Genomic DNA, 22259 nt, shown 5'->3' with positions numbered 1-22259 from the left:
GTTGTATACGCGAGGCTGGAGGTTGTCATAGTAGGCGGAAAAGAAAACAACAGCAAGAAGGAAGGAAAGTGACAGCGCGAAACGTGGAAGCGGGGAGTGGGGACAAAGCAACAATAGCAACAACAACAAGTGCCCTTTGCTTCTTGTATTGGAGTGTGAGGTGCGGAGAAAATGTTGCCCAAAGGGCAGAGCGCTTCTTGTGTCTGTCGATGTCACACTTCTTCTTCCTTCTCTTGTTGACATTCCACTTCCCATTTCTCTCTCCCTCCCACACACACACACACACACACACATTCAACTTCACATAATACACATGATTCAGTGTGTGCGTGTCTGCATAGAGAGCAGGAGTGAGAGTTGCAAATGGCAAACATGATGCCCGACATCACGTTCATCAATCGTCAAAATTTTACCGAGTTGTTCCCTGCATTTTTGCGAGACCTTAACGACGCGGACTACGTCGCCGTCGACCTCGAGTTTACCGGCATTGACCATGAGTCTGTTCCCGACTTTCTCAAACTGCCAGAGGAGGCTTTTTTGCAGAAGATGGCGGCGGCACGTCTATTCACTCCGTTTCAGATTGGCTTTAGCATGTTCCGCGGCGCCACCGAGCAGGTGATCAGCGCCGGTGTGGACGCGCCGGGCGCAGGTGCCACGCCTCAATCCTGCCGCGACGTCATGCGCTGTGAGGCAAACGCATTTTACTCATCAGGATTGAAGGGGCCGATGCTGAAGACGATGATGGAGAATTGGGTTTCCAAGGGTCAAGTGGTGCCCAGGGACATGGAGAGGCTCAAGGAGACACGGCTGGAGGCGGAGCTTGCGTGCAATGGCGTTACCGAGTCTACCTCTGTGTTTGACAAGTTGCACGCGTTTCGCACCCTTAATGAGATTGATGCGGTCATTGAGATTGCTGAGCGGTGGAAGGGCTACACCGAGGCGAAGAAACGGCACGTGTCTGTGCGGAACTACTACTGCTATTTGCTTCCCGCCCCGGCGAAAGGTGAGGAGGACAGAACAGTGACTCTCTCCTCTGAAACAGTGATGTTCTTGATGCAAAACACTGTGGACCTAAACAAATGGATCTCAGAAGGACTTTTTTTTGTCTCCTTTGAGGACTACGTTAAGGTACAGCAGGCGGCGTTGTGCAGCACGGAAGCCGCCGACCACGCACGCGTTGTGGAAGAAAGAGCGGCGATCCTAAGGCGTTGGATAAATGCGTTACCGTTTGAAGATGTAAAAAAACAGCTTTTTTCAGAGTACTCGAAAATAGTCTCATTTGCCCGGACCGCTCCCGTGGGGGATTCGTTGGAAATACACCTTCCGTTTTTGAGACCGCCGTCGTTTGAGGAATTTGACAATCACATACGAGGACTCGGCTTGCGTCTCGCGCGGAGGACGATTACAAAGGTTTCGCCATCCAGGTATTTGGGTGTGCAGTTTGCGAGGGATCCCAGCTACTTTGGCACACGTCTCCTGGAGGCCCTGGTGACGGCGACGCAGGGTAGCAAGAAGCCCCTGGTGCTACACAATGGCATCTTAGACTTGGCTTTTCTCTGTTGCGCTATGTTGCGGGAACCACCACGGACGTTAACCAAATTTAAACGCGTTATTCGAGACATGTTTCCTGTATTATACGATACCCGAACGCTGACGGGTGCACCATCGTTGCAAAAAGTGGGCACTCTAACAGGCACGCTCAAGAGAACCTACCTGACGCTTTTAAAAAGAAATGAGCAGCTGCAGATTCACTCCACGTTGTCCTTCGAGGCGGCGGCGGAGGCATCGATGAAGGAGCACGATGCCGTTTTTGATGCATTTATGACAGGATCCCTTTTTTTGTTTGCGCAGGAGGAACTTGCGCAGGTGGGCTCGGACTTCCGACGACTATGCGGCATTACCCCTATCCACGGCTGCGTGTTCAGCATAAACTTTTCGGATGACTCAGACGGCTGTCTTCTGCATCCCCCTACCGCTCCCATGTATGTGATCCGGCACCCTCCAATGATAACACTAAACCCGGAGGGGCTGCGGAGCAAGCTGTCTATGGTGGTGAATAGCGTTACATTCCTGCTTAACGGGGAATACTGCCTTGTAAAAATTTGTGATACGGGGTGTGACAACACTTGTAGGCAGAAAATTTCCGCCCTGCTCAAGCAGTGGTGCGAGAGTCTCGGGATATGGTTCATGACCCTGGATGTGGAATCGAAAGTTCGTGCCCACAAGATTAATTACGTGAACGAAAAGGCGTCGTAGCCGGACAGATTAGGTGACATGTGCGCATGTCCTTGTTTTTTTTTTTTTTCCTTTTTTCCTTTTTTCCCCGTTTCTTGCTTCCTCCCTTCTGTGGGGTGTGCTGCCTTTGCGCAGAGGGTGAGGACGAGCCGAGTACTCACAGAAGCACGTACACGAAAGGAAAGAAGGAAAGAAAAAGAGAGGATGTGCTGACGCTTCACTTCAATTGTTATCCAACGCTGTTCTCTCGGTGAGCAGCAGTATATATATAATTTTTTTTTCTTGACTTGGCGGGGTTCCGTTCTTCTTGTGAAATGCCACCACTTGGACGCTTGTCCGGGGGGACTAGCGCGCGGGAGGGGGAAGGTTAAAATTTACGTGGCGGAATGGCGAAGGAACAGAAGGCAGAAGAAGACAGAAAGGCTTGGGGTTGGGTGAAGAGAGCCGGAGCGAAGTTTACAGATGGTGATGCTGGGTGAGTACGGTCGTGTGAGTGCGTTGCCTGTTTCTCTGCCCGTGCTGCTTTTGCACTGCAGGTGGCTCTGCCTGTTGCCGCGGCTGTACTGCGATAAGCTTCCCCACTTTATTTGCACCGCGTCAAAGCATTAAAGAAGTCAAAGCGACTTGGTTAGGAACTCCGTACCTACTCAGTGCTACTACATTGTAGCATAACGCACGTGGGCGAAGAAGCAGAAGAGACGATGCCAGCAAATAACACACAAAATGCCTGCAGAAGCGAGCAGTGCACGGCGTACCCTTTTAAAGTAAAGCGCGAGATGTATCGCGAGCAGCGACAACGTCTTGGCCAAGCGTTGCGCTCAAGCAAGGGTGCGACGCATGCAGCCTTCCTTCAGGGTGGGTCAGAGGTACCGGTGAACTCAACGGATATCAATTACCTCTTTTGGCAGGAAAGTTATTTTGCGTACCTCTTTGGCTGCGATATTCCCGACAGTTTTGGTGCTGTGCTCTCCAATGGCAAGGGCATCCTCTTTATTCCCCGCCACCCCGTATCCTACGCTGTTTGGATGGGTGAGCTGCCCAACCCGGAGAGTGTGAGGCGCACCACCGAGGTTGACGAGGTGCATTACACTGATGAGATTGAAGCTGTGCTCACAGCAAAGGAAATACAAATCGTTGAGGTCTTGGATGGTGTCAACTCGGACAGCGGTCTCAACGTTCTGCAGGCAAAGCTGCCGGAGTACTCCAAGCTGAATGTGTCCAGCAGCTGGTTGTTCGATACGCTTTCCCAGCAGCGCTGCCACAAGACAGACCTTGAGGCGGAGCTTCTGCAGTATGTATGCAATGCCTCTAGTAAAGCTCATATTCACGTCATGCAAACCTGCAAACCTGGTATGTCACAACATCAACTTGAATCAACCTTCTTGCATCATGTTTATTACCATGGCGGTTGCCGTAAAGTGGCATACACGTGCATCTGTGGCACGGGTCACCATGGGGCTATTTTGCACTATCCGAACAATGATGCACCCGTTGAGGATGGATCCATGGCGCTTCTTGACATGGGTGGTCATTACATGGGCTACGCAAGCGATATTACATGCTCCTTTCCTGTTAATGGTAAGTTTACTGAAGATCAACGAGTGATCTACAATGCTGTGCTGGACGCCCACGACTCCGTACTGAGTCAGTTGAAGCCAGGCGTGAACTGGGTCGATATGCATAAACTGGCTCTGCGTGTGATGTGTGAGCATCTTGTGCGGGTTGGTATTCTCTTGGGGGATGTGGATGTCATTATGCAAAAACGTGTCATGGGCCTCTTCCAGCCGCATGGTCTTGGCCATCTTATGGGCATGGATGTGCACGATGTCGGGGGCTACCTGGAGGGGTGCCCACCGCGGCCTGAAGAGAGTGACTGCTGCAAGCTTCGCACGGCCCGTGTGCTGGAAAAGGGATTCTGCGTCACGGTGGAGCCTGGCTGTTACATTAACCGCGTCCTCCTCACCGACGCCTTTGAAAACCCGGAGTTCAAGCCTCACCTCAACGAAGGCAAACTGCGCTCACTATGGAACTTTGGCGGGGTACGCATTGAGAGCGATGTGCTCATCACTGAGACGGGCGCTATCAACATGACCCGTGTCCCTCGTACCGTGGAGGAGATTGAAAAGACAATGGCTGGCGCCCCCTTCTCGCGGGAGATTCAGGTATTTACCCACTGAGAGGATTCAATACGCAAATCTTTTTTTGTTTTTATTTATTCCGCTTCTGTTGTTGTTGTTTATTTGGTCGTTGTTGAGGTAGCAAAAATTATTTAGTTAACAGTTTCTTTATGAAAAAAAAAAACAACAACAACAAAAAAAAACGAAAAAAAAAACGGCTATAGTAATACGTGTCAAAGAAACAAAAACGACCTCGGGCGAACCAGTGCGACCGGGTAGGAGAGGAAGTAACGGCATAATATATTTTTGCCAACGGGGTGGAAGGGATGCGGATGGTTGCAGCGTGGGGGACAACCGTAGAAGATTGTTTTTTTTTTTCATGATTTGTCTTTTTTAATTATTTTGTCTTGTTGTAGTTCTTTCAACTCACTTTGTTTGGCTTTTTCGCTGTCTTGACGGTGTATTTCTGCACATCACTCGGAATTCATGCATGCAGGCTATTCAGTTCTCTACGCAATCTGCCGCACTCCTTCCTGTTTGTCTCACACACACACACACACATGCTGTTTGTGCTGTTTGCCTTGAGTGACTTGTAGTGATGAAAAACGCGAAGAAGCGGCGATGTGACGGCGCAAAGGCTAAAGAGGTCATGTCTGCAGCCGTGGCATCTTCCCCTGCGGGATTCAAAGGCGGAAAAGTTGTTGTAGACTACAAGGGTAGGTCTGACATTGCAGACATCTTTGCCATTATGCGAGATAAGCGGCGCGATGAGGCTTGCCAAGGCGGCAGCAGCAGTGGTGGCCTCGTCCAGCAACGCAAGGCGGTGGGGACGGCCGCCCAGTCCGTCAGCGACGGCTTGTACCACGCACCGGAGAAGACACTAAAGCTGAGTGACTCGGTGTTCTTTAACGTGGTCTCGCAGCGGCAGAAGAAGAGACGGAAGACCAAAGAGTCAACCGCAGTCGAAGTCTCAGAGGATCTGCTTCAGCGTGAGGGGGTGGATCGCATTGTCACTGTGGATGAGCTGCAAAAAATCACATCGTCAAACCCTAAAGCAGGCACGACCGCCAATTGTCCTTTTGATTGCGATTGTTGCTTCTGAGGCACGGGCGGGAGAAGGAGCGGACTTGGGCGAGGCGTGGCCACCCAATCCTCCGAGGGGCGGCGGATGGACTGATGGATCTCTCGGTTAAATGGTATACGGTACAGTATTCTTTTCACTTCTTTCCACTACATTTCTGCGTGGAAAGCCGTTGCCTGTTTTTTTTTTTTTGCTGGAATCTGTTTCCTCCCCCTCTCTTTTTCTCTCTTTTACTCTGTGCGTGTGTGGTTGTACTTGCAAACCATGTACGTGGTGCATGCACTGCTGGTGTGGGTGTGAGGCGAAGGAGTCAGGAAGGTACAGGGCGACCTCCACAGGCGCACGCCACACGGAGAGTGCGAAGGGCGTAGGGGAGGGAGGAAGAGGCAAGAGGTTTTTTTTCCCGTTGTGCGTGTGTGTGTGTGTGTGTGTGTGTGAGTGTGTTGCTACGAAGACGTAAACTAACATTGACGTTTTGTGTTTGATCTTTTCACTACACTCGGGACTCCGCAAGAAATGGAGTCTTCGCAGTCACTTCGCTGCGCACCGACGCGCCGATCACTTAAATTCCATGCGAGCGAGGGCGCCAGGCATTTCATTGCCTTTGGCCCTTCCATCAGTAAGCACGATCGCATGGTACTCTACATGGAGCTGTTCGCCTTTATGCAGTATTTTACGGATCCTAAGACCCTACCAAACTTTGTACCCGCACGATATGTACCAGATCAATACGTTGAGCTGCGCGTCTTGACGGACCCACGCCACCCCGCCTACGGACAGTTAGGCCTTTTCGCCAAGAGCACCATCCCTGCTAACACCGTCGTGACATCATATAGTGGCTATATTGAAATCTCTAGCACCGCTTGTAGCTCTAGAACCTACACGATGGGTTTTGGTTCCCTCAGCGATGACTATGCCTTGGATGCTGAGTTTGCTGGCAATTACGGCCGTTTTGCAAATGACCCCCGCGGTGTTCTAGGGTTGGCGGCCAATCTTACTGCGGAGAGTCGGTTTACGCCACGCGGAGAGGCGTACACAGCTCTTGTTTCCAGACGGGTTATCAACAAGGGTGAAGAGATTCTAATGTCGTACGGCAAGGCGCATAGTCTCACGCCTAGTCCGTGGGTGGGATTAAACGGGGAACTGCTGACACGCCATCGGGCCGGTGGCATTGTACCCTTCCCACAGCTTGTGAACAAAGGAACAGGTGGGGTCTACAGTCGGCTAGAATGGGCTCCAACGAGCATGAACTTTACTGCTGTTGGCGCATTTGAAGATCGTGATGATGCCCTTCAGGTTCAGAACAAAGGAGTACCAAAAGTGGATGGAGTGTCTGATGTCAATTTTACTGTTGAGGATGAGCAAACGGAGATGGTGCTATTGTGGGAGTGCCCACAGTGTGGGATGTGGAGTATTGGAAATCCCACACCAGTGCGTATCAGCCACTGCTTATTCTGTCATTCCCCTCGACATCAGCGGGCTCGCATGGTGGCAGCGTGTTGCACATCTTCATTGTCACGTGAAAATGTGTTGGCATTAGTGATGCGAGGTGTGGCGTCAACACCGTCGTCTTCGTTGGGGGAGCTGCCTCCCAGTGCATCCTTTCAAACTGCGCTCGAAGATGGAGACAGTACGTCTGGCTCGCAGCTTACTTCATCCTCCTCGGAGAAGTGCGGTGCCAGACACAACCCGAAAAGCAACGGTGCTGGAGCTTCGACTGGGGACGCCGCGCAGTCAGCGTCTGCCGTACCGTTCAGTTCGGAGCCTGTGCGTTGGCCCCTCAACGTTCCCTTCCTCCCTTGGCAGGTGTGGGACGCCGCGATTCCGCTCTCGGCCATCAACAAACACGCCAGGTTTGAGACGCACGAAAACATCTTTTTGTACGCTGTCACTACCTCCACGGAGGAGGAGCATCTGTCGACGGGTGAAAGCAGGCGGGGCAGAGATGAGGATGAGGCACACGAGCAAGACCAGCAGGAATGTCAGTCACGGAGGGGAGGACGAAAGCCACGCGTGCGGCGGAGAAAAGAGGAGTTGTGGCAAAAAGAGGTACAACTACCAAACGACGCGCAACAGCAGCAAAACCCTGATGCGGTGGCAATATCGACTTCAAAGATGAAATGCTGTGGCGAAACGAAGCCTACTGATGGCAGTAACGCGACGGACTATCTCTTCTACGTTGGCAGCGCTGCTTCGTATGGCGAGAATTTGCCCAGTGACTGCGATGACAACAGCGAGGATGCTGCTGCTTTGCTTGCGTTGCAGTCTCTATTGAAGAGCGTCTTGCGTCGGGTGTTTGCAGGTCAGTCGTACCACACCGGTGAGGTGGTGGCTTCGGTGGGTGGGATGATTCTGCCTACTGGGGATAGGCGACAACGATCAGACGATTCCGTACTGGAGATACCACTGAAGTATTTTCTACCGGCGCGGGTTCGCCGTGAGTTGCGCGGTACTCCAACACGCAGCAAAAGACCAAGATATACTGAGATGGACGATGAGGAGGTGCTGACACTTTCCGATCTCCTTGGGCGTCTTGAAGGTCTTTCGCTGGTTGTAACGAATGAACTGATGTTCTGTCCTTGCCTTGTGCTGCGAGACGAGTGGGAGACGAATGAGAATCATAGAAGCACAGATGATGTTAGAGACTTGGGAGATGATTTACAGAAGCGCCATCCGCTAATTGAGCGATGTAATGTCAGCTTCATTCTAACGATGGACAGTCTTGGGTGCCCATACGTTGCGGCGGTCGCATTGCGGGACATCAGCACCTTTGAACCGTTGCTGGCCTCTATTGGCTGCTGAGAGTAAATGGACTTCCCGCCGCTATGCCCTTGTTATTCATTCATCTCGCTCTGTGTCTATGTCTGTGTCTGCATTACATATGTACGCGGTGCCCACAAAAAACAAAAAAAAATGTCTTTGTTTTTGTGTGTTGCTTTTCATTGTTTTTTTTTTTTAATGCGTCTCTGTGTGTGGGCTGTTTTAAATTCAATTCGTTTTGTCTTTCACACTCTTTTCCTCTCCCGCACGTGCGTTTCGCTTCCTCTTCTTTTGTGCTGCCGCTGTTATTGTTGTGTTTACGCCTCGGCAGGGAGGAAGCTACATGGCTGCAGAGCCGCCGCCGCAGCTGCCCATTGGCGATCGCGGCTATCTTGCCTGTCGCCAATGCCGTCTCGTTTTGACGGAGACGCAGTTTCTGCGCGACGGGTGCTCTGTGTGTGGCACGGGGCCCATTCGCCGCGAGGAGTTGCACGATGTTGCCACCGCCGACTTCTCGAACTTCGTTGGGCTCATCGCGCCAGAGAAGTCGTGGGTCGCGCGGATGATTGGCAGGACTGGGTGCCCCAACGGCGTGTTTGCGGCGGTGCTCAATGATGAGGACGAGGACGACGCGAACAGCGACAACGAGGAGGAGGAGGAGGAGGTGATGGGGGATGGTGCGTCTGCTGACGAGGGCGAGGGGCATCAGGGTAACACTCCGCCAGACAGCCGGAGGGGGAGGATGCCCGTCATTACAGACGAGGAGCTTCTGGCCACCATGAATGATTGAGGGGGGAACGCAGAAGGCAACGACGCGAACGGAATAGGAAGGAGGGATACAAAAAGGAAAAGGAATTATCCTTATTCATGATAAACTGGCCGGGTGCGTGTGTCTGTGTGTGTGTGTGTGTGTCTGTGCATATTTTAAGGGTTCTCAAGCAAAACACCCGCTGCGATGGCAGCATGTTCTTCGATGTATTTTTTTTTTTTTTACTCTCCTCTTGTCTTTTACCCTCCCTTTTTTTTCTTCTTTTTCACCGCTCCATAGTCGTCAACGCGGGGGCAGATTGCCGACCATCGTAGTAGCAAAGTTCCGTGGGCAGCATGCACAGTCCCATACTGCTGCCTTCTAGGATTAGGCCACAGTCAACTGAAAGGCGAACCCCTGGTGTGACGGATTCCGCGGCGTACGATGAACTCGTCTACAACTACGCCACGCTCAAGGCGAAGGTGAACACTGCGCTGGTGAGTAATGCAGATGCTATTCGCCACAGCTCCGTCGTTGACCTTAGACGAAACTACGTTGGTGCCATGGGTCTTCAGGCCATGACGAGCCTTCTCGCGAAAAACGACCAGCTGCAGGAGCTGCGCCTACCGGGGAGTGGGCTCAGCAACGACTCTGTGGTTTTTTTCTGTCGCGCAATGATGAAGCATCCACGCCTCGCACGCTTGGACTTCTCACGTAACGGCATCTCACTCGCTGCCGGCCTGGCACTTCTCTCCTTGGTGCGGCAGAATCGAAATATGGTCTATATTAACCTCAGTGAGACGCAGGTGCCGGATGCCGTCATGAAGAAGCTTCAGCTCGCGCTGGAGCACAACAATTTGCTCGCCGCCCGGGCGGTTGCGGTGGCGGCACCGCCTGGCGCGGCAGCCGATACACCGTCAGGGACGCGCAGCATCGAGGGTGGATTTTCTTATGCACTTCGTGAGACGATTCGAAAGGCGGAGTGGGACCGTCAGGAAGAGAAGGCGCTTGAACGCCTGAAAGCCCTCACACACGCTGCGGCAACTGCAACGGGTGATGACAGCAAATTTGTCCCCTTTCCAGACGGTGACTCGGGATGGCGGCTGATGGAGGTGGCCATCCTGGCCCCACCTCTTCTCTTTGAGTCCGAGGTGGAACTGCTTGTGCGGAGCGTATTTCCACGCCTCAACGAGGAGCTGCTGGACCGTAAAGTACATCTTCTGCCACTCTTTGACCCACCTGATGGACCTGCAGGAACATATCTGAAGAATCTGCGCTTCGTCATCGCGGTGGACGTCCTGCGCAACGTGGAGAAATCGCGGTTTCTGACAATTGAGTTAGTTGGGGACCGTGCTGGGGAATATGAACAGCTTCCCGCAAATGAGATGGTAAAACGGCCACAGCTGTTGCAGTCGCTGTGTCGGCAGGGCGATGGGGCCAACCCCATCCGTGCTGAGAGTAAGGCAGCACCGCCGTTACGACCGGTTCTGCAAACAGCACATGAGTTGGCGACGGCGCTGTCAAGCTGGATCATTGTCGCCGCGCGCAAAGACACACGCAGGATTGGCGTGCCGCCCTCACTTGCCCCACTGCTCACCGAAGAACCCCCAGTGGAGCACCCGGATTACCTTCAGGCACAGATTCGTCGAACCGTCACCGTTGGCTCCGATGTAGTGTGCGGAACGCAGAAGGTTGAGTGCGGTGCCTCACTGAAGGCGAAAAAGTGGCAGGAGCATCAACTGTTTCGCGACAAATTGTTGGAGACGGCCCCAGTACAGGAATTGGTTATTCGCAACTACAACGCCACCTTTGACTTCTGCGGCGAGGACGGTCAGGTGCACTTAAAGAACTTGGAGGAGTTTGTAGAGGCCATGTACAGGCGCATCCGTCTGATCATGCTGGCACACTTCCCACGCTGCGACGACAGCCATCCAACGTCTTACCAGGGCTACAACATCAACAAGTTTGGGGCGAAAAAGTTAGAGTTGTATCAGAAACGGTTGCATGATTTACTCGATGTGTGTGTGGAGCATGCCTTTGTGAAAAAGAGCATCACTGACCGCCTGAATTTGTACATTCTCACACCACCTAGCCGAAATGTATTCCTCCTGCACGGATCCGAGCCTGCGCCGGTAACAACACTTATTGGGTCTTTTGCCTCACGTCTCCTCTTAAAGGATCCTCAGAGGTTTCGTATCGCGTTTCACACGACCCTCGCGGCGCCACTGATAGAGGAACCTACCGATTTACGTGAAATTATATGTCATATCATTCTTCAGTTATTTCCAGACCAGGACATTTACAGGCGGGCGATTGCCGAGGTCGACATTGTTCGTCTTCAGCAACTCCTTGTCGACGTACTTACAGACAAGGTGAAACCCTCAGAGACGTTGACGAAGGGTGGTGGTGGGGATGTTCCCATCACTGTGGTGATTCTCGACGGCCTGGACCGCGTCCTTCCCACCGTTCCGCCTTGCAAAGCTTTACGCCTCTCAACTGACACAGGGAAAGACATCTGGGGAACGCCAGAACCATCGCCCCAGTACTTTGACATATATGGATACATTCCCTTTTGTTTGTCGCGTAATGTGCGCCTTGTACTGGGCTGTGAGACAAATTCAGATATGCATCGTCAGCTAGAATCACGTGGGCGTGACAGCACCGAGCTTCTCTCCTTGGGCCCTATCACACCGAACGATTTTGACGAAATGCTTCGTCAGGATATACTTTCAAAGGTGGGTGTAACCCTCTCTGACGATGATTTTGTGACTATCCGAAAGAAGGAGGAGGCTCTTTCACCGGAATACATTATGTTTGTGGTAGATGCACTGCGCAGCTTTAACGAGGTGCCTGGAGTTGGGACGCAGGCGGTCATGTCATCTCTGCCTGGCACAGTGAAGGAGATGGTGCAACGGGTGTACGGCAACGTGCAAAATACGTTTGGTACTGCGCTCGTGCGGACGTGCTCACGTCTACTTTTATCCTCTCGATGGGGTATCTATGGGCCGCAGCTGCGCGGGATGTTGCACCTTCCACAACGACGATTTAACCAACTCCTCCGCATGATGCGTCCACTGCTAGAGCACGGCTCATTGTTGTCGCTTGGCATTAAAGAGGGAAATGCTCTGCATCCACGTCTCTGGATTCGATCACGTGAATTTCGTGTCTTACTCGAGCAGGAGGCCCTGCAGGAGGAGGGATTGGAGGAGGACCAGAAGGTGTGGCACGATATGCTGACACACTGCTATCTCAACGTGGTGCATGACGTTGTTGCGCGAGAGAAGTCGCCGCCAATTTTTGGTTTAAGATCGACGAACCCCTACGAGCGTATGTCGGTAAAGGAGCTGCCATACCATGTGGTACAGGCGCAGGCCTGGCATATCCTGTTTCATACTGTGTTGTCTATGCCCTTCTTGATGCTTGTATACCGCAACACACTCGGCTACCACCTCGTTAGGGAGCTCATTCCTGCCTTCAATACCTTGTACGAGATGTATGAACTGGGGGAGCTTACAAACCACACAGATAATGCTCAGGGTGAGAACTCCGCCTCACTTTTGCGGCTGCGTGACTACATTTACTTTTTGCGTCATTATAACGCGCGGCTTACGGAGTTTCCGCATCTTGTGCTACAAACGGCGATTGAAAGTGCAGCACAATATACATTCGTTGGGAGTGATGCGAAGGAGTACGTCACACGCAAGATGAGCTATCATGCACCTCTCGTTCAACGTCGCGCTATGTTTTTTGAGGTTGTGGCGTGTGTGAAGCCAATGATTCACAACGGCGCGATCACCGCCTGTTTATTTTCGCCCAAAGGCAACCGCGTCACAACTGGCAGTGTGGATCGAAGTGTTTGCAGCTTGAGTATGATGAATGGCATGACCACGACACGGGCACGACAGGCGCCAACAAGGGTGGAGGGGCTGCTATACTGTGAAACTGGCTCCTACCACGCCGCTGTTTGTCACGACCGCACCCTTCTCATTTACGATAGCACCCAGTTGAAGCTTGTGTCACGGTGCGACGGCGGAATATTTGGGGCACCCCTGTCATCGGTTGCCTTCTCCGCTCGTGGGCGCTTTTATTTGGTGGCGACAGAGGATCTTCATCTGCGGGTTTTTGAAACGGAGAAAGGTAAACTGCTGTTGCATGTGGATCAGCGTCAATTCCTTTCCGAAAACGACGACGTTAAGGATATTAATATTCGCCGCGGCTACGCCTGCGTGCTGCCACACCGACTCGAAGACGACTTGTTTTATGCCACGTGCCATAATGTGCTGACGAAGTGGCATCTGAAGCCGACGCGAGACGAATTTGTGCGAGAGAAGCTCCTGGAGGTCTCCTTTACGGTGGGCTCGGGAAAGACGGTGTTGGCTGGCACACACTTGCTGCTCCACCCTGCCCCGTTTCCCGCCCAGGCAGACGGACGACGGGCACCCCCACGTTTCGTGCATCTTTACAATCTCTTGCAGGGACGAGAGGTGGCAGTGTTGACGAGCTCTAGCAGCCAATTGTTGTACCAATTGTCTGCAAATGAGAAGCTGCTCGCGAGTGCACTAGAAGATGGATCTGTGGTCATTCACCAACTTCCATGGGCGACGCTTCAAGAGGAGAATGTGAATAAGATGGTGATCTCACCTACAATGGAGTTTGCAGCCTACCGTGAATCACCTGTGGCGACCGTGAAGGCGCTGCGTTTTCGCGGAGACAGCAAGGCTCTTTTTGCCCTGGGTAACAGCTTTGAAATGAAATTTTGGGTGTTGCCACGACGTGTGTGGTTGGACGGTGGTGATGTTGATGCTTCCAATGCCAGTAGCACGCACCTGGCGGAGGATAACAATATCAACGAAGAGGAGGAAGAGGAGCTCGTGGAGTGTGCGACCGACGGTGAGTTTGTGCTAGAGCCCGCGGATGTCACCTCATGGGATGTGGTGCAGGCAACGAATACACAAGGCGCGGAGGTGGTGTTTGGTGACTCTACTGGGCGTCTGACGATGCTTCGGCTATGGAATCCGCTGTTGTGAGGGAGAAAAACAAGCTAAAAAGAAAAAGGAAACAACAACAGCAACAACAAGAAAGAGCTCCACCCGATGGTTTAAAGGAAACTGGAAAGCGAGCGATGTAGAGAGGAGGACAAAGAGAGATGTAGTATGCGTCAGGGACCATATCTTGTCCTCGCCACTGCTTTATTGAGGTGGGTGGTGGCGGGAGAACAAACCGACACTTTTTATTTTTCTACTTTCCCTCCATTACCCAAGAGGAAGTGATAATGTGTAATATGTTGTTTTTGCGGAATTATGGACCCCCGTCATGGTGTTTCTCTTGTCTTTTTAATTTTTGTTTATTGTACACTCGTGCTGCAGGAATAGGAGGGGCCAAGCCTCATCCAGACGCACATTCACTGGAGTGACAGTGCGGGCGCGTTGTGTGAGTGTGACTTCTCCGGTTTCTGTACGGTGACGCCTCTGCTTCACAATAGTGAAATTGTGTTTGCTGGTGCAAGATCAGGTTAAGGACAGAATGAGCGCCCCAGTGTTTCGTTACGGCGGCCCATCATGGGCTCCCCCGCCACGGCAAGGGCATTGCCGTGTGCTGCCGGATTCCTCGCTGCGGTCATTTACCAATCCAGCACCCACCGCATCCGCCTCTAAAAAGATTCTGCCGGAGTGCCCTGGCGCCTACCGCTCCCACCCACGGCCCTCGCAAGGTGAGACGCAGTTAATTGGTGTCTCCTCCACCACCACCGTGTTGCACACGTTGCACGGGCAGAAGGATCGGCAGTGGAACCGGCCGTGGTCGCACTCGGAACGTCTGCCCCTACTGACTCAGTTAGGAGGAATGCGGCAGCGGCCACAGTCCCCGCGCCCAAACCAACAGGCAAACAACAACATCACCCATCATGCGTTAGATGATAGCGAGCTGAAGACGCCGATAAAAACAGAGCAGCAGCAGCCGCCTGTCCCGCTTCGAAACTTCGGCAACACGTGTTACTTGAATGCAATCATGCAATGCATCCTGCATTCTCCGTGGTTGCTTTCTCTTTTGGCTTCGGTCAATGCAGGACCGAAGCAGTGTCCAGCGACGTCGGTTCTGTTGGATTTGAACGCATCACATGTTTCTAGTCCCGGGAAGCTGCTTCTCACCATCAAGGATGAGGCGGCTAAATTCAATGCGGAGTTTAAAAATAATGGACAATCGGATGCGCATGAGTTTCTTCGAACACTTCTCTTTATGGTGCACAGCGAAGTAAACACTAGTGGTGGTCGTAACGCACCCTACGAGGAGGTGAAGGAGGTCGAGCATGAAGATGAAGAAGAAGCCATGAAACGCTGGCGAGAACACTTTCTCCGGGTCGACAATTCCGTTATATACGACCTATTTGGAGGTGTGATGCGCTCCAAGTCCGTCTGCTCTTCCTGTGGTAAAGAGTCTCTGACGTTTGACCCCTTTCTCGACCTCTCCCTTCCAATGGTGCAGGGGGGGATGAAGGCTATGACGATTGAGTCCGCATTGAAAGACAACTTTAATGATGCAGAGGAGAAGCTGCGTGGGGGCAATCAGTTACTATGCGCGCGTTGTAGACGACCACGAAATGGGACACGCACCCTGAAAATCAGGCAGTGGCCCAAAATTTTAGTGCTGCATTTAAAGCGATTTGACGATACAGGAAAGAAGAATTCAGGGCAGGTCGTCTTCCCGGAGTCGTTCATGACGCATGACAGCAGTCCGGTGCAGTACCAGTTGTATGGTGTGGTGTGCCATAGTGGGTCGGAGCACTGGGGGCACTACACAAGTTACGTGCGCACTTTGTCAGGCCATTGGTACTATTGCAATGACGCCATCATTGCTTCGTCCACCGTCAAGGAGGCCATGCAGGCATTGACGCTGGCGTATGTTTTGTTTTATGCGGAGACGCAAGTGCGCCGTGTAAGTACAAGTTCTGGCGCGGTGGATAAACATGAGTGTCTTTAAGTCACTGTGGGAGAATACATGAGAATCGAGGCGGCGGGGAGGGGACGAGACGGCAGTAGCAGCAGTTGAAAAAAGTTTTTATGTGTGATGGAGGTGCATGCAGCTTGTGCGTGATTTCTGTAACGTGAGGCCAGCAACATCGCTAGCAGAACAAGGTGGAGGTGGGGATCTGTGCGTTTGTTGGCGTGGACATCGTTGCATGAAGCGTTTTTTCCTTGTGTTTGTTGTTGTTGTTGTTTTTTTTTTGCCGCTTCCGCCTGGTTGTACCTGTTTTTCGTTAATCAACGGACAACAGTAAGGTGAGTGCAGAAACGGAAGGCGTGCTGTGTGTAATGTATCTGAGCGTCACGGCGCTGTGTGCCAGGAGGGAGGAAGAGGGCAAAGCCACTCATTTTTCCTTGGTGTGTGTGCTTTTGTTTTTGCCCCCCCCCCCTCCCCCACCTCCTCCGTCCACCATCACCGGTGACCGTTTGCTTTTTGTTGTGTTGCATGCGTCGCCCGTGGTTGCAAATGCCACATTTGTGCGTGTGTTACCGTTTCCTTTGCTCATCTTTGTGTATCTTATGTATGTGTGCTCTGGAAAATAAGCGTCTCTCTCTCTCTCACGCACACACACACGCACGCTTTTTTTTTTACCCTCTGTGTGCGTGCGTGCTTTTGCTGATTATGTGCCATTTTGCCATCATAGCTGCAGTTGCGCATATATATATATATATATATTATTTGCGCACATGCTGCTGGTGGCTTGTTTTCTTCATGCTTGTATGAGTGGTTGCGCGGGTGGTGGCAAAGCCAATCAGCTTTAACTGTTTTTGCCCTGCTGCAGAGGAGAGGAGGAGAATGATGCGCGTGCAAGTGGGCGGGGGACGGGGTCAACAGGTGATGGGGGCTCTTTGCGAAACGTCAGCATGTTTGCCGCCTCAACTTCTTCTCCCCCTCAATTGGCCTTTTTCTGCCAAATGATAAGAACGTTGTTATGTACAGAGGAAGCAAGAATAATGATTGAACAAAAACACCCCAACAATAAACTTGGAAAAGGGAACACCCCTAAATCCCCTCTCTGCCTGTGTTTGGCATGACTGTGATAGCATTGACTGGGGGACACACGCAAGAAAGGCACGTATGTCTTTTTGTGTGTATGTGTGTGATGAAGACATATCTTCTTTTCGGTTGTTTTTTCTCATGTATTTGCTGTGTTGCTAACGCCGTTCCTCCTGGAGGAAAGCAAGGCGACCACACGCATATTTACTTGCATTCACACACACATACATATAATATACATATATATATATATAGTTGTAGTGGGCCCACGTCACATAGGAGATCCAGTGCTGCAGCAGCGTGTGGGTGGATTGTCCTGTGAGCTGCACTTGGTGACAAATTTGTGGTGTGCACCGTCACACCGCGTAGGAATTTTTACTTTTGATCAGGGGACGAGAGGCTTGGTGGGTGAGAGAACGAGAAAGAGATAGAGAGGGGTGCTGTAAAAATAAAAAAAAAAGGGTGGGGGGAGATAGGAGGAAAACAAGCAAACAAAAAAAAAACAGGTAGGGGAACAAATAATTGACTAGGGAAAATAGAGAGGGAAGGGGAACGTGGCAGCAAAGCAACACCATCAACATTGAACAACAATGGGGGGAAGTGTCTTTGAATTCAAAGTGATGGAGCCGGAGCAGCGGAAGGGCGCCGGCGCCCTGGACTTTGCCTACTGGACCTACAGAATTCGTGTCTCCACGACCCTCTCAACGTATGCTCAGAAGGAGCTAGAGGTGGTGCGGCGGTACAGTGACTTTGAGTGGTTTCGCGCTCAGCTGTGCGAGGCGTATCCGTACTGTATCGTCCCACCCATTCCCGAGAAGGATGTGCAGGGAACACTCGACAAATTTGTGGGATCCGACTCGCAGAGTGCCAACCGGCTGAGGGACTACCGACAACGCGCTTTGAGGAAATTTCTCGTGCGGCTTGGCGCCCATCCACGGCTGCACACCTCGCACCTGCTGAAGGATTTTTTGGAGATGAACGAAGAGGAATGGGGGAGAAAAATGAAAGCATCCGGGAAGAATTCCGATGGTTTTTTCTCCACGGCACTTGGCGGGGGTGCCAGCCACGCTCTCACAAGGCAGTGGAACGCCGGCGGTCCGGTGGCGGAAGCCGGGTCCAGTTATGCGCGCATGCTAGCGAACTCCAGCACAAACCTGCAAGTGTGGGAAGAGACGGGTCTGTACATTCATCATCTGGAGGACAACATTAAGATGCTGCGGGATCGCTTGCAAACACTTGTGGATCGCCGCCGCAAGACTGGCAATGCCCTGCATGAGTTTGGTGTAGCCTTTGAAAAGGTCGGCGAGATTGAGCGAGGCATTGAAGTCAACCCACTGAGTAATGCTATTATTGCCGCGGGGCAGCACAGTGAACAACTATTTTCAATTTATAACGATCATGCAAATGAGGAGATGAAGCAGGTTGTTGAGACGCTAAATTACTACCATGGTATGTGCGCCGCGGTGCGTGAGACGCTCAAGAGGGTTCAGAGCGGAGCACGTCATGTGGAGTCACTCCGGCAGCATGTAACTGACGTTGCCGCCCAAAAGGAGCGGGCCGTAGGGAAAGGTGGGCAAACTGAACGGGTGGTAAAGCTGGAAAATGAGCTGGCAGAGTTTGAAGAACGCTGGAGCGCAGCTAAGAGGGAGATGGAGGCGGGTGAAGCCATCTTCAAGGACGAGCTTCGCCGCTTTCACCAGGAGAAGCAGTATGATATGAAGGCTATTCTAAAGAATTTTGCAGAGTTGCAGCTAAAGTATTCTGCACGAATGAAAGAAACTTGGGAAAGCCTGCGCCCCACGGTGGACGCGGTTCAGTTTGAGGGCAACGGAGGTGGCCAAGCGACTACCCTAAGGTGAGGCGTTAGTTTGCTCCTTCTCTCTACTGCCGTAGGGGAGTTGTGTCCAACTCGCACACTCTCACACACGTACACATGCGCTTTCTTTCAGACGGCCCATTTTGTTCTCTTACTTTGTTTTTGTTTTGTTACCATTTTTTTTTCTTGTTTTTTGTTTTTTTTTATTGGTTTGAAAACCACTGTCGTCAAGGTTTCTGCTTCATCACCCGTATCCTCCCGTAAAGATGCGGCCTGTATGCTGGGACGTGTTGGTGTGACTCCCTGGGCGCCTACAAACGAGGCCCGCTTTTTTCTTTTTTCTCTTGCTTTTTTTCCCCACGCCCTTCTCAAAGAGTTTATATTTCGATGTTGTGGTATTTTTTTCCTTTTTTTTTTTCTGGACACAACTCGATGAGTATCGCTGCTCTTCGTGGGTTGCGGTGTGTGGGGAACCAACTTGCAGAGGCGGGAGACGTAAACCTTTTTTTTTTTTTTTTGTTTTGTGTTGTTGTTGCCGTCGTTGTTTTCTGTCGGAGGCTTCACTGCTTATTGCTCACCTTCGTTGCGTGTTGCCTTCTACTGCCATGCGCCCGTGTACGTTACCTGCGTTTTTGCTTCTTTGCATGCTGGGTAGTAGATTGCTTGTCCGCTCTGGCTTCTTGTAGGCCCTCCCACAAACACTGTAAAAGCAAAAAAACAACAACAACTAATGGGCAAATAATTGTCTCTCGCCTAGCTGCTCACTGCAACATACGGCAGGGATTACTGTCTGCGTGTATCGGCCGGCGGCGGCTGCTGCTGCCACTTTTGCTGGGAACATCAGCGGTGGATGCCGTGTAACACCGTTGCATTTACGTCGATGACAGACTGCAGCGACACGTCCGTCGCGGTTTGCGGGTGCCCCCACTGTTGCATGGCACTGCCAGCTTGACGCTGTAGGACCCTCACATGCACTACGCGGCGCAGCATGGAGGCGGGGAAAATCCTGTCATTGAGTTCGGCATGCGTCTGCACCTGATTTGTGCCAGCGATCACCGCGATGGAAAGTTGCTGGCGAAGCAACGCGGTCGGTGGCTCAAGAAGCCTGTAATTATCAAGGACAGTGTGAGGCCGATTCGTCTCGTTGTGGATACAAGTAGCCTTTTGAACTTAACGACGATATACATGGCCATGGATGACGTGTGACTGGACTTCATGGATTCCATTTACATCTGGACCGCCCAAGAGATCATGACAAGGGCAAAGTCGTGGGTTATTGAAAATATTCTGACTCCCCTCGCGCCCTACTGCACACAGCGACTCTTTAACGTCAAACCTGTTCATGGACGCCTGATCGTCACGGCAAACGCCTGCGGCCCTGATGTGGTGATTCCACCGGCGCAACTTACCACTGGAGTGACAGATGCCGATATGATGCTTTGCGTCCATGCTGGTGGGACGGGTACATCGTCCACGCCCGGTATTCTTGGAATCATTACGTGGGCGGGAGTTTGCAGTACGAATCAATTTAGCCGGCCTGTGGTGGGACACATCATTTTTTTCCCCTTCTTCATTCAAGGCTCTGACTCGGGGCGCAAGTATGAATATTATCTGCGGGTTGTGATGCGCGAAACCTTTTATGTACTGAGGTATGGTCCAGCGTTTTTAAACAACATGATCAATATTAGCGAGCGACGGGGTAAGCCTGTACTCCTCGTTACAGCTCCTGCCGTTGTTACCACGGCTAGGGCGCATCTGAATTGCCCCACACCAGATGGTGTGGAGTTGGAGGGCGAAGGGGGAGCTGATACCGCGCATGGACGCACTCGGGGAGGAGACAATGGATGGATGAACTCATGGCAGAAGTACCAAACCCGTTCCTCCATCTATTAGATTTTACTTGCCTTCTTTACATCCCTTGCTTTTTTGTACTGTAAACATGTAGTACAATGAACCCATGTGGGGTATATGGAGTTATGGGGCCGGCTGCACTCTTGTTGGTAGGGCGTGCAGCACCGACACTCCATTAAAAGGCTTGAAGTGGTGTAATGAGTCTGCAACAACACAAACATGTGTGTACGACCGTACATCCGTGGGGTTTTGCAATATTGGTTTCGTGGGGAAAGAACTACCTCCTTATTTTCAGTATTTTTTAGGCAATTCATCACTTGGTGGGCTGGTGCCGCTGAGAGACTATTGCCCTATTGTAGTGCATTACGTTGACCGTCATTGTCATGATCCTTCTCTGCCTAGCAAGGATGATGCGATCTACGGTTTATATTACAGACCACAGAGTCGTTGCGTTCCTACCCGCAATACGGTGCACTTTGGATACCACACCAACAGTGCTTCCTCGCGTTACCTACGGGTATGCTGCCGTTGGGGAACACATATAAAGGTTCTTGTGGGCAACCTTTGGATTTCATGCCTATCAAATTGGCAGTGCCGCAGTGATTTTCATTTCACCCTCCAACAACTCCGGTGGAGGGATATCCTGCGAACGCGCAGAATTGGTTTGTTCACCAGAAACATTTTGTAACGTCGATACCTCCAATGCGGGCATGGGGCCTCCGCGGGGGTATGCGTTGGGTCTCGTTGTGGTTCTAAGCACAAGGATGAGCGAAAGAGAGAGGGGGGGGGGGACCGTTAAATACATTGGGTCGCAAGGCCGTCCATTAATAAGAAGGTGTTTTTATTTTATTTTTTTTTGCACCAGGACCTGGCTGATTTTTGTTCTTGCGACTTTAGTGCTGGTGACGTACGCTTATTGCTGGAGGAGGTCTCCGTGGCTGTTGATGGCGGTGGTGTGGCGGTGTGCCTCCAGCTTGGAGTAAAAGTTGGGCGGGGACGACATTCTCTTGAGAAGCAGAGGGCCTCGTACACAGCGGCTTTCGTGGTTGACGATGTCATGAAGCACGTTGGGGCGGGGCTTACTGTTGCGTTGGCTGCGACTCTGGCGACGTTTGAGGTGTTGTCCAAGGAGAGTATTGTGGATGGCCTCACCTCGCTTAGCAAGCTTGTCCACGTGGGTCAAGTCACGCTTTGCTGCGACGGCCACGTTTCTGGCATTCCACCACTCTTCAAAAAAGGGCGTAAGCGCGTTCTTGGCGGAGGCTGCGAGAAGCGACATCTCCCAGTTGATGTACCTCACGCCCAACTTCGTTCATGTCAAACAAGTCCGTGTTGTGGGGACGGCGGCGCTACAGCTTACTGCCGTACTCGCTTTTCCGCTTGTTGTAGAAGGTGTTGGGGGCAGTGAGAGGGTGCTACGGTTTTGGTCCCAAATACTTCACGAGTCCGTCATTGCGTTCTGCGCATTTTTCAGCGCTCTTATGGGCAATTTAGGTGTTGTCTGGAGCCCCCCGTGAGTCTCTTAGAGAACTGGCCGGCTTGTGCGCTCATGTTGAAGTCTGCCACCCTGGAGCGAATGCATACCGAAACCGAAGTAGAAGGAGATTCGTGCTGCGTTTATCACTTTTTTGAATT

At 51.8% G+C, this 22259-nt stretch overlaps 11 protein-coding genes and 1 pseudogene across 11 annotated transcripts, besides 18 other annotated features; 11 read left to right on the top strand and 1 right to left on the bottom strand.

The window, feature by feature from the left end:
- Positions 1-102: 102 nt before the first annotated feature.
- Positions 103-129: a microsatellite.
- A 140-nt stretch (positions 130-269) lies between these two features.
- Positions 270-293: a microsatellite.
- A 70-nt stretch (positions 294-363) lies between these two features.
- On the top strand, positions 364-2256 carry TraAM80_04013 (putative ribonuclease; the record flags this gene model as incomplete). Its single annotated transcript, XM_029380960.1, has 1 exon — positions 364-2256. The coding sequence occupies one exon, from the start codon at positions 364-366 to the stop codon at positions 2254-2256; it is 1893 nt and encodes a 630-aa protein (XP_029239296.1).
- A 32-nt stretch (positions 2257-2288) lies between these two features.
- Positions 2289-2321: a sequence feature (A-rich).
- Positions 2322-2339: a sequence feature (GA-rich).
- Positions 2340-2410: 71 nt separating this feature from the next.
- Positions 2411-2440: a microsatellite.
- A 496-nt stretch (positions 2441-2936) lies between these two features.
- On the top strand, positions 2937-4412 carry TraAM80_04012 (metallo-peptidase, Clan MG, Family M24; the record flags this gene model as incomplete). Its single annotated transcript, XM_029380959.1, has 1 exon — positions 2937-4412. One exon carries the CDS (start codon positions 2937-2939, stop codon positions 4410-4412), a length of 1476 nt encoding a protein of 491 aa, XP_029239295.1.
- Positions 4413-4434: 22 nt separating this feature from the next.
- Positions 4435-4488: a microsatellite.
- Positions 4489-4525: 37 nt separating this feature from the next.
- Positions 4526-4567: a microsatellite.
- Positions 4568-4895: 328 nt separating this feature from the next.
- Positions 4896-4913: a microsatellite.
- A 37-nt stretch (positions 4914-4950) lies between these two features.
- TraAM80_04011 (uncharacterized protein) lies at positions 4951-5454 on the top strand (the record flags this gene model as incomplete). Its single annotated transcript, XM_029380958.1, has 1 exon — positions 4951-5454. One exon carries the CDS (start codon positions 4951-4953, stop codon positions 5452-5454), a length of 504 nt encoding a protein of 167 aa, XP_029239294.1.
- A 386-nt stretch (positions 5455-5840) lies between these two features.
- Positions 5841-5877: a microsatellite.
- Positions 5878-5949: 72 nt separating this feature from the next.
- TraAM80_04010 (uncharacterized protein) lies at positions 5950-8235 on the top strand (the record flags this gene model as incomplete). The annotated part of the gene is made up of 1 exon (XM_029380957.1): positions 5950-8235. The coding sequence occupies one exon, from the start codon at positions 5950-5952 to the stop codon at positions 8233-8235; it is 2286 nt and encodes a 761-aa protein (XP_029239293.1).
- A 116-nt stretch (positions 8236-8351) lies between these two features.
- Positions 8352-8390: a sequence feature (GA-rich).
- Positions 8391-8536: 146 nt separating this feature from the next.
- TraAM80_04009 (uncharacterized protein) lies at positions 8537-8983 on the top strand (the record flags this gene model as incomplete). The annotated part of the gene is made up of 1 exon (XM_029380956.1): positions 8537-8983. One exon carries the CDS (start codon positions 8537-8539, stop codon positions 8981-8983), a length of 447 nt encoding a protein of 148 aa, XP_029239292.1.
- Positions 8984-9010: 27 nt separating this feature from the next.
- Positions 9011-9048: a microsatellite.
- Positions 9049-9076: 28 nt separating this feature from the next.
- Positions 9077-9111: a microsatellite.
- A 186-nt stretch (positions 9112-9297) lies between these two features.
- On the top strand, positions 9298-13968 carry TraAM80_04008 (uncharacterized protein; the record flags this gene model as incomplete). Its single annotated transcript, XM_029380955.1, has 1 exon — positions 9298-13968. The coding sequence occupies one exon, from the start codon at positions 9298-9300 to the stop codon at positions 13966-13968; it is 4671 nt and encodes a 1556-aa protein (XP_029239291.1).
- A 5-nt stretch (positions 13969-13973) lies between these two features.
- Positions 13974-14021: a microsatellite.
- A 443-nt stretch (positions 14022-14464) lies between these two features.
- Positions 14465-15916, top strand: TraAM80_04007 (ubiquitin hydrolase; the record flags this gene model as incomplete). Its single annotated transcript, XM_029380954.1, has 1 exon — positions 14465-15916. The coding sequence occupies one exon, from the start codon at positions 14465-14467 to the stop codon at positions 15914-15916; it is 1452 nt and encodes a 483-aa protein (XP_029239290.1).
- A 206-nt stretch (positions 15917-16122) lies between these two features.
- Positions 16123-16163: a sequence feature (A-rich).
- A 453-nt stretch (positions 16164-16616) lies between these two features.
- Positions 16617-16639: a microsatellite.
- A 517-nt stretch (positions 16640-17156) lies between these two features.
- Positions 17157-17169: a microsatellite.
- A 12-nt stretch (positions 17170-17181) lies between these two features.
- Positions 17182-17211: a microsatellite.
- A 227-nt stretch (positions 17212-17438) lies between these two features.
- Positions 17439-17462: a microsatellite.
- An 85-nt stretch (positions 17463-17547) lies between these two features.
- On the top strand, positions 17548-18816 carry TraAM80_04006 (putative phosphoinositide-binding protein; the record flags this gene model as incomplete). Its single annotated transcript, XM_029380953.1, has 1 exon — positions 17548-18816. The coding sequence occupies one exon, from the start codon at positions 17548-17550 to the stop codon at positions 18814-18816; it is 1269 nt and encodes a 422-aa protein (XP_029239289.1).
- Positions 18817-19233: 417 nt separating this feature from the next.
- On the top strand, positions 19234-19426 carry TraAM80_04005 (hypothetical protein; annotated as a pseudogene).
- A 562-nt stretch (positions 19427-19988) lies between these two features.
- On the top strand, positions 19989-20666 carry TraAM80_04004 (surface protease GP63; the record flags this gene model as incomplete). Its single annotated transcript, XM_029380952.1, has 1 exon — positions 19989-20666. One exon carries the CDS (start codon positions 19989-19991, stop codon positions 20664-20666), a length of 678 nt encoding a protein of 225 aa, XP_029239288.1.
- A 64-nt stretch (positions 20667-20730) lies between these two features.
- Positions 20731-21312, top strand: TraAM80_04003 (surface protease GP63; the record flags this gene model as incomplete). Its single annotated transcript, XM_029380951.1, has 1 exon — positions 20731-21312. The coding sequence occupies one exon, from the start codon at positions 20731-20733 to the stop codon at positions 21310-21312; it is 582 nt and encodes a 193-aa protein (XP_029239287.1).
- A 225-nt stretch (positions 21313-21537) lies between these two features.
- Positions 21538-21903, bottom strand: TraAM80_04002 (uncharacterized protein; the record flags this gene model as incomplete). Its single annotated transcript, XM_029380950.1, has 1 exon — positions 21538-21903. One exon carries the CDS (start codon positions 21901-21903, stop codon positions 21538-21540), a length of 366 nt encoding a protein of 121 aa, XP_029239286.1.
- Positions 21904-22259: the final 356 nt, after the last annotated feature.

Source organism: Trypanosoma rangeli (assembly GCF_003719475.1).
Source record: "Trypanosoma rangeli strain AM80 chromosome Unknown Tra_15.4_contig_00111, whole genome shotgun sequence".
In the NCBI taxonomy this organism is placed as follows: domain Eukaryota; phylum Euglenozoa; class Kinetoplastea; order Trypanosomatida; family Trypanosomatidae; genus Trypanosoma; species Trypanosoma rangeli.
Note: the sequence above shows the minus strand (reverse complement) of the source record. Positions and strands in the feature narration are given on the sequence as shown.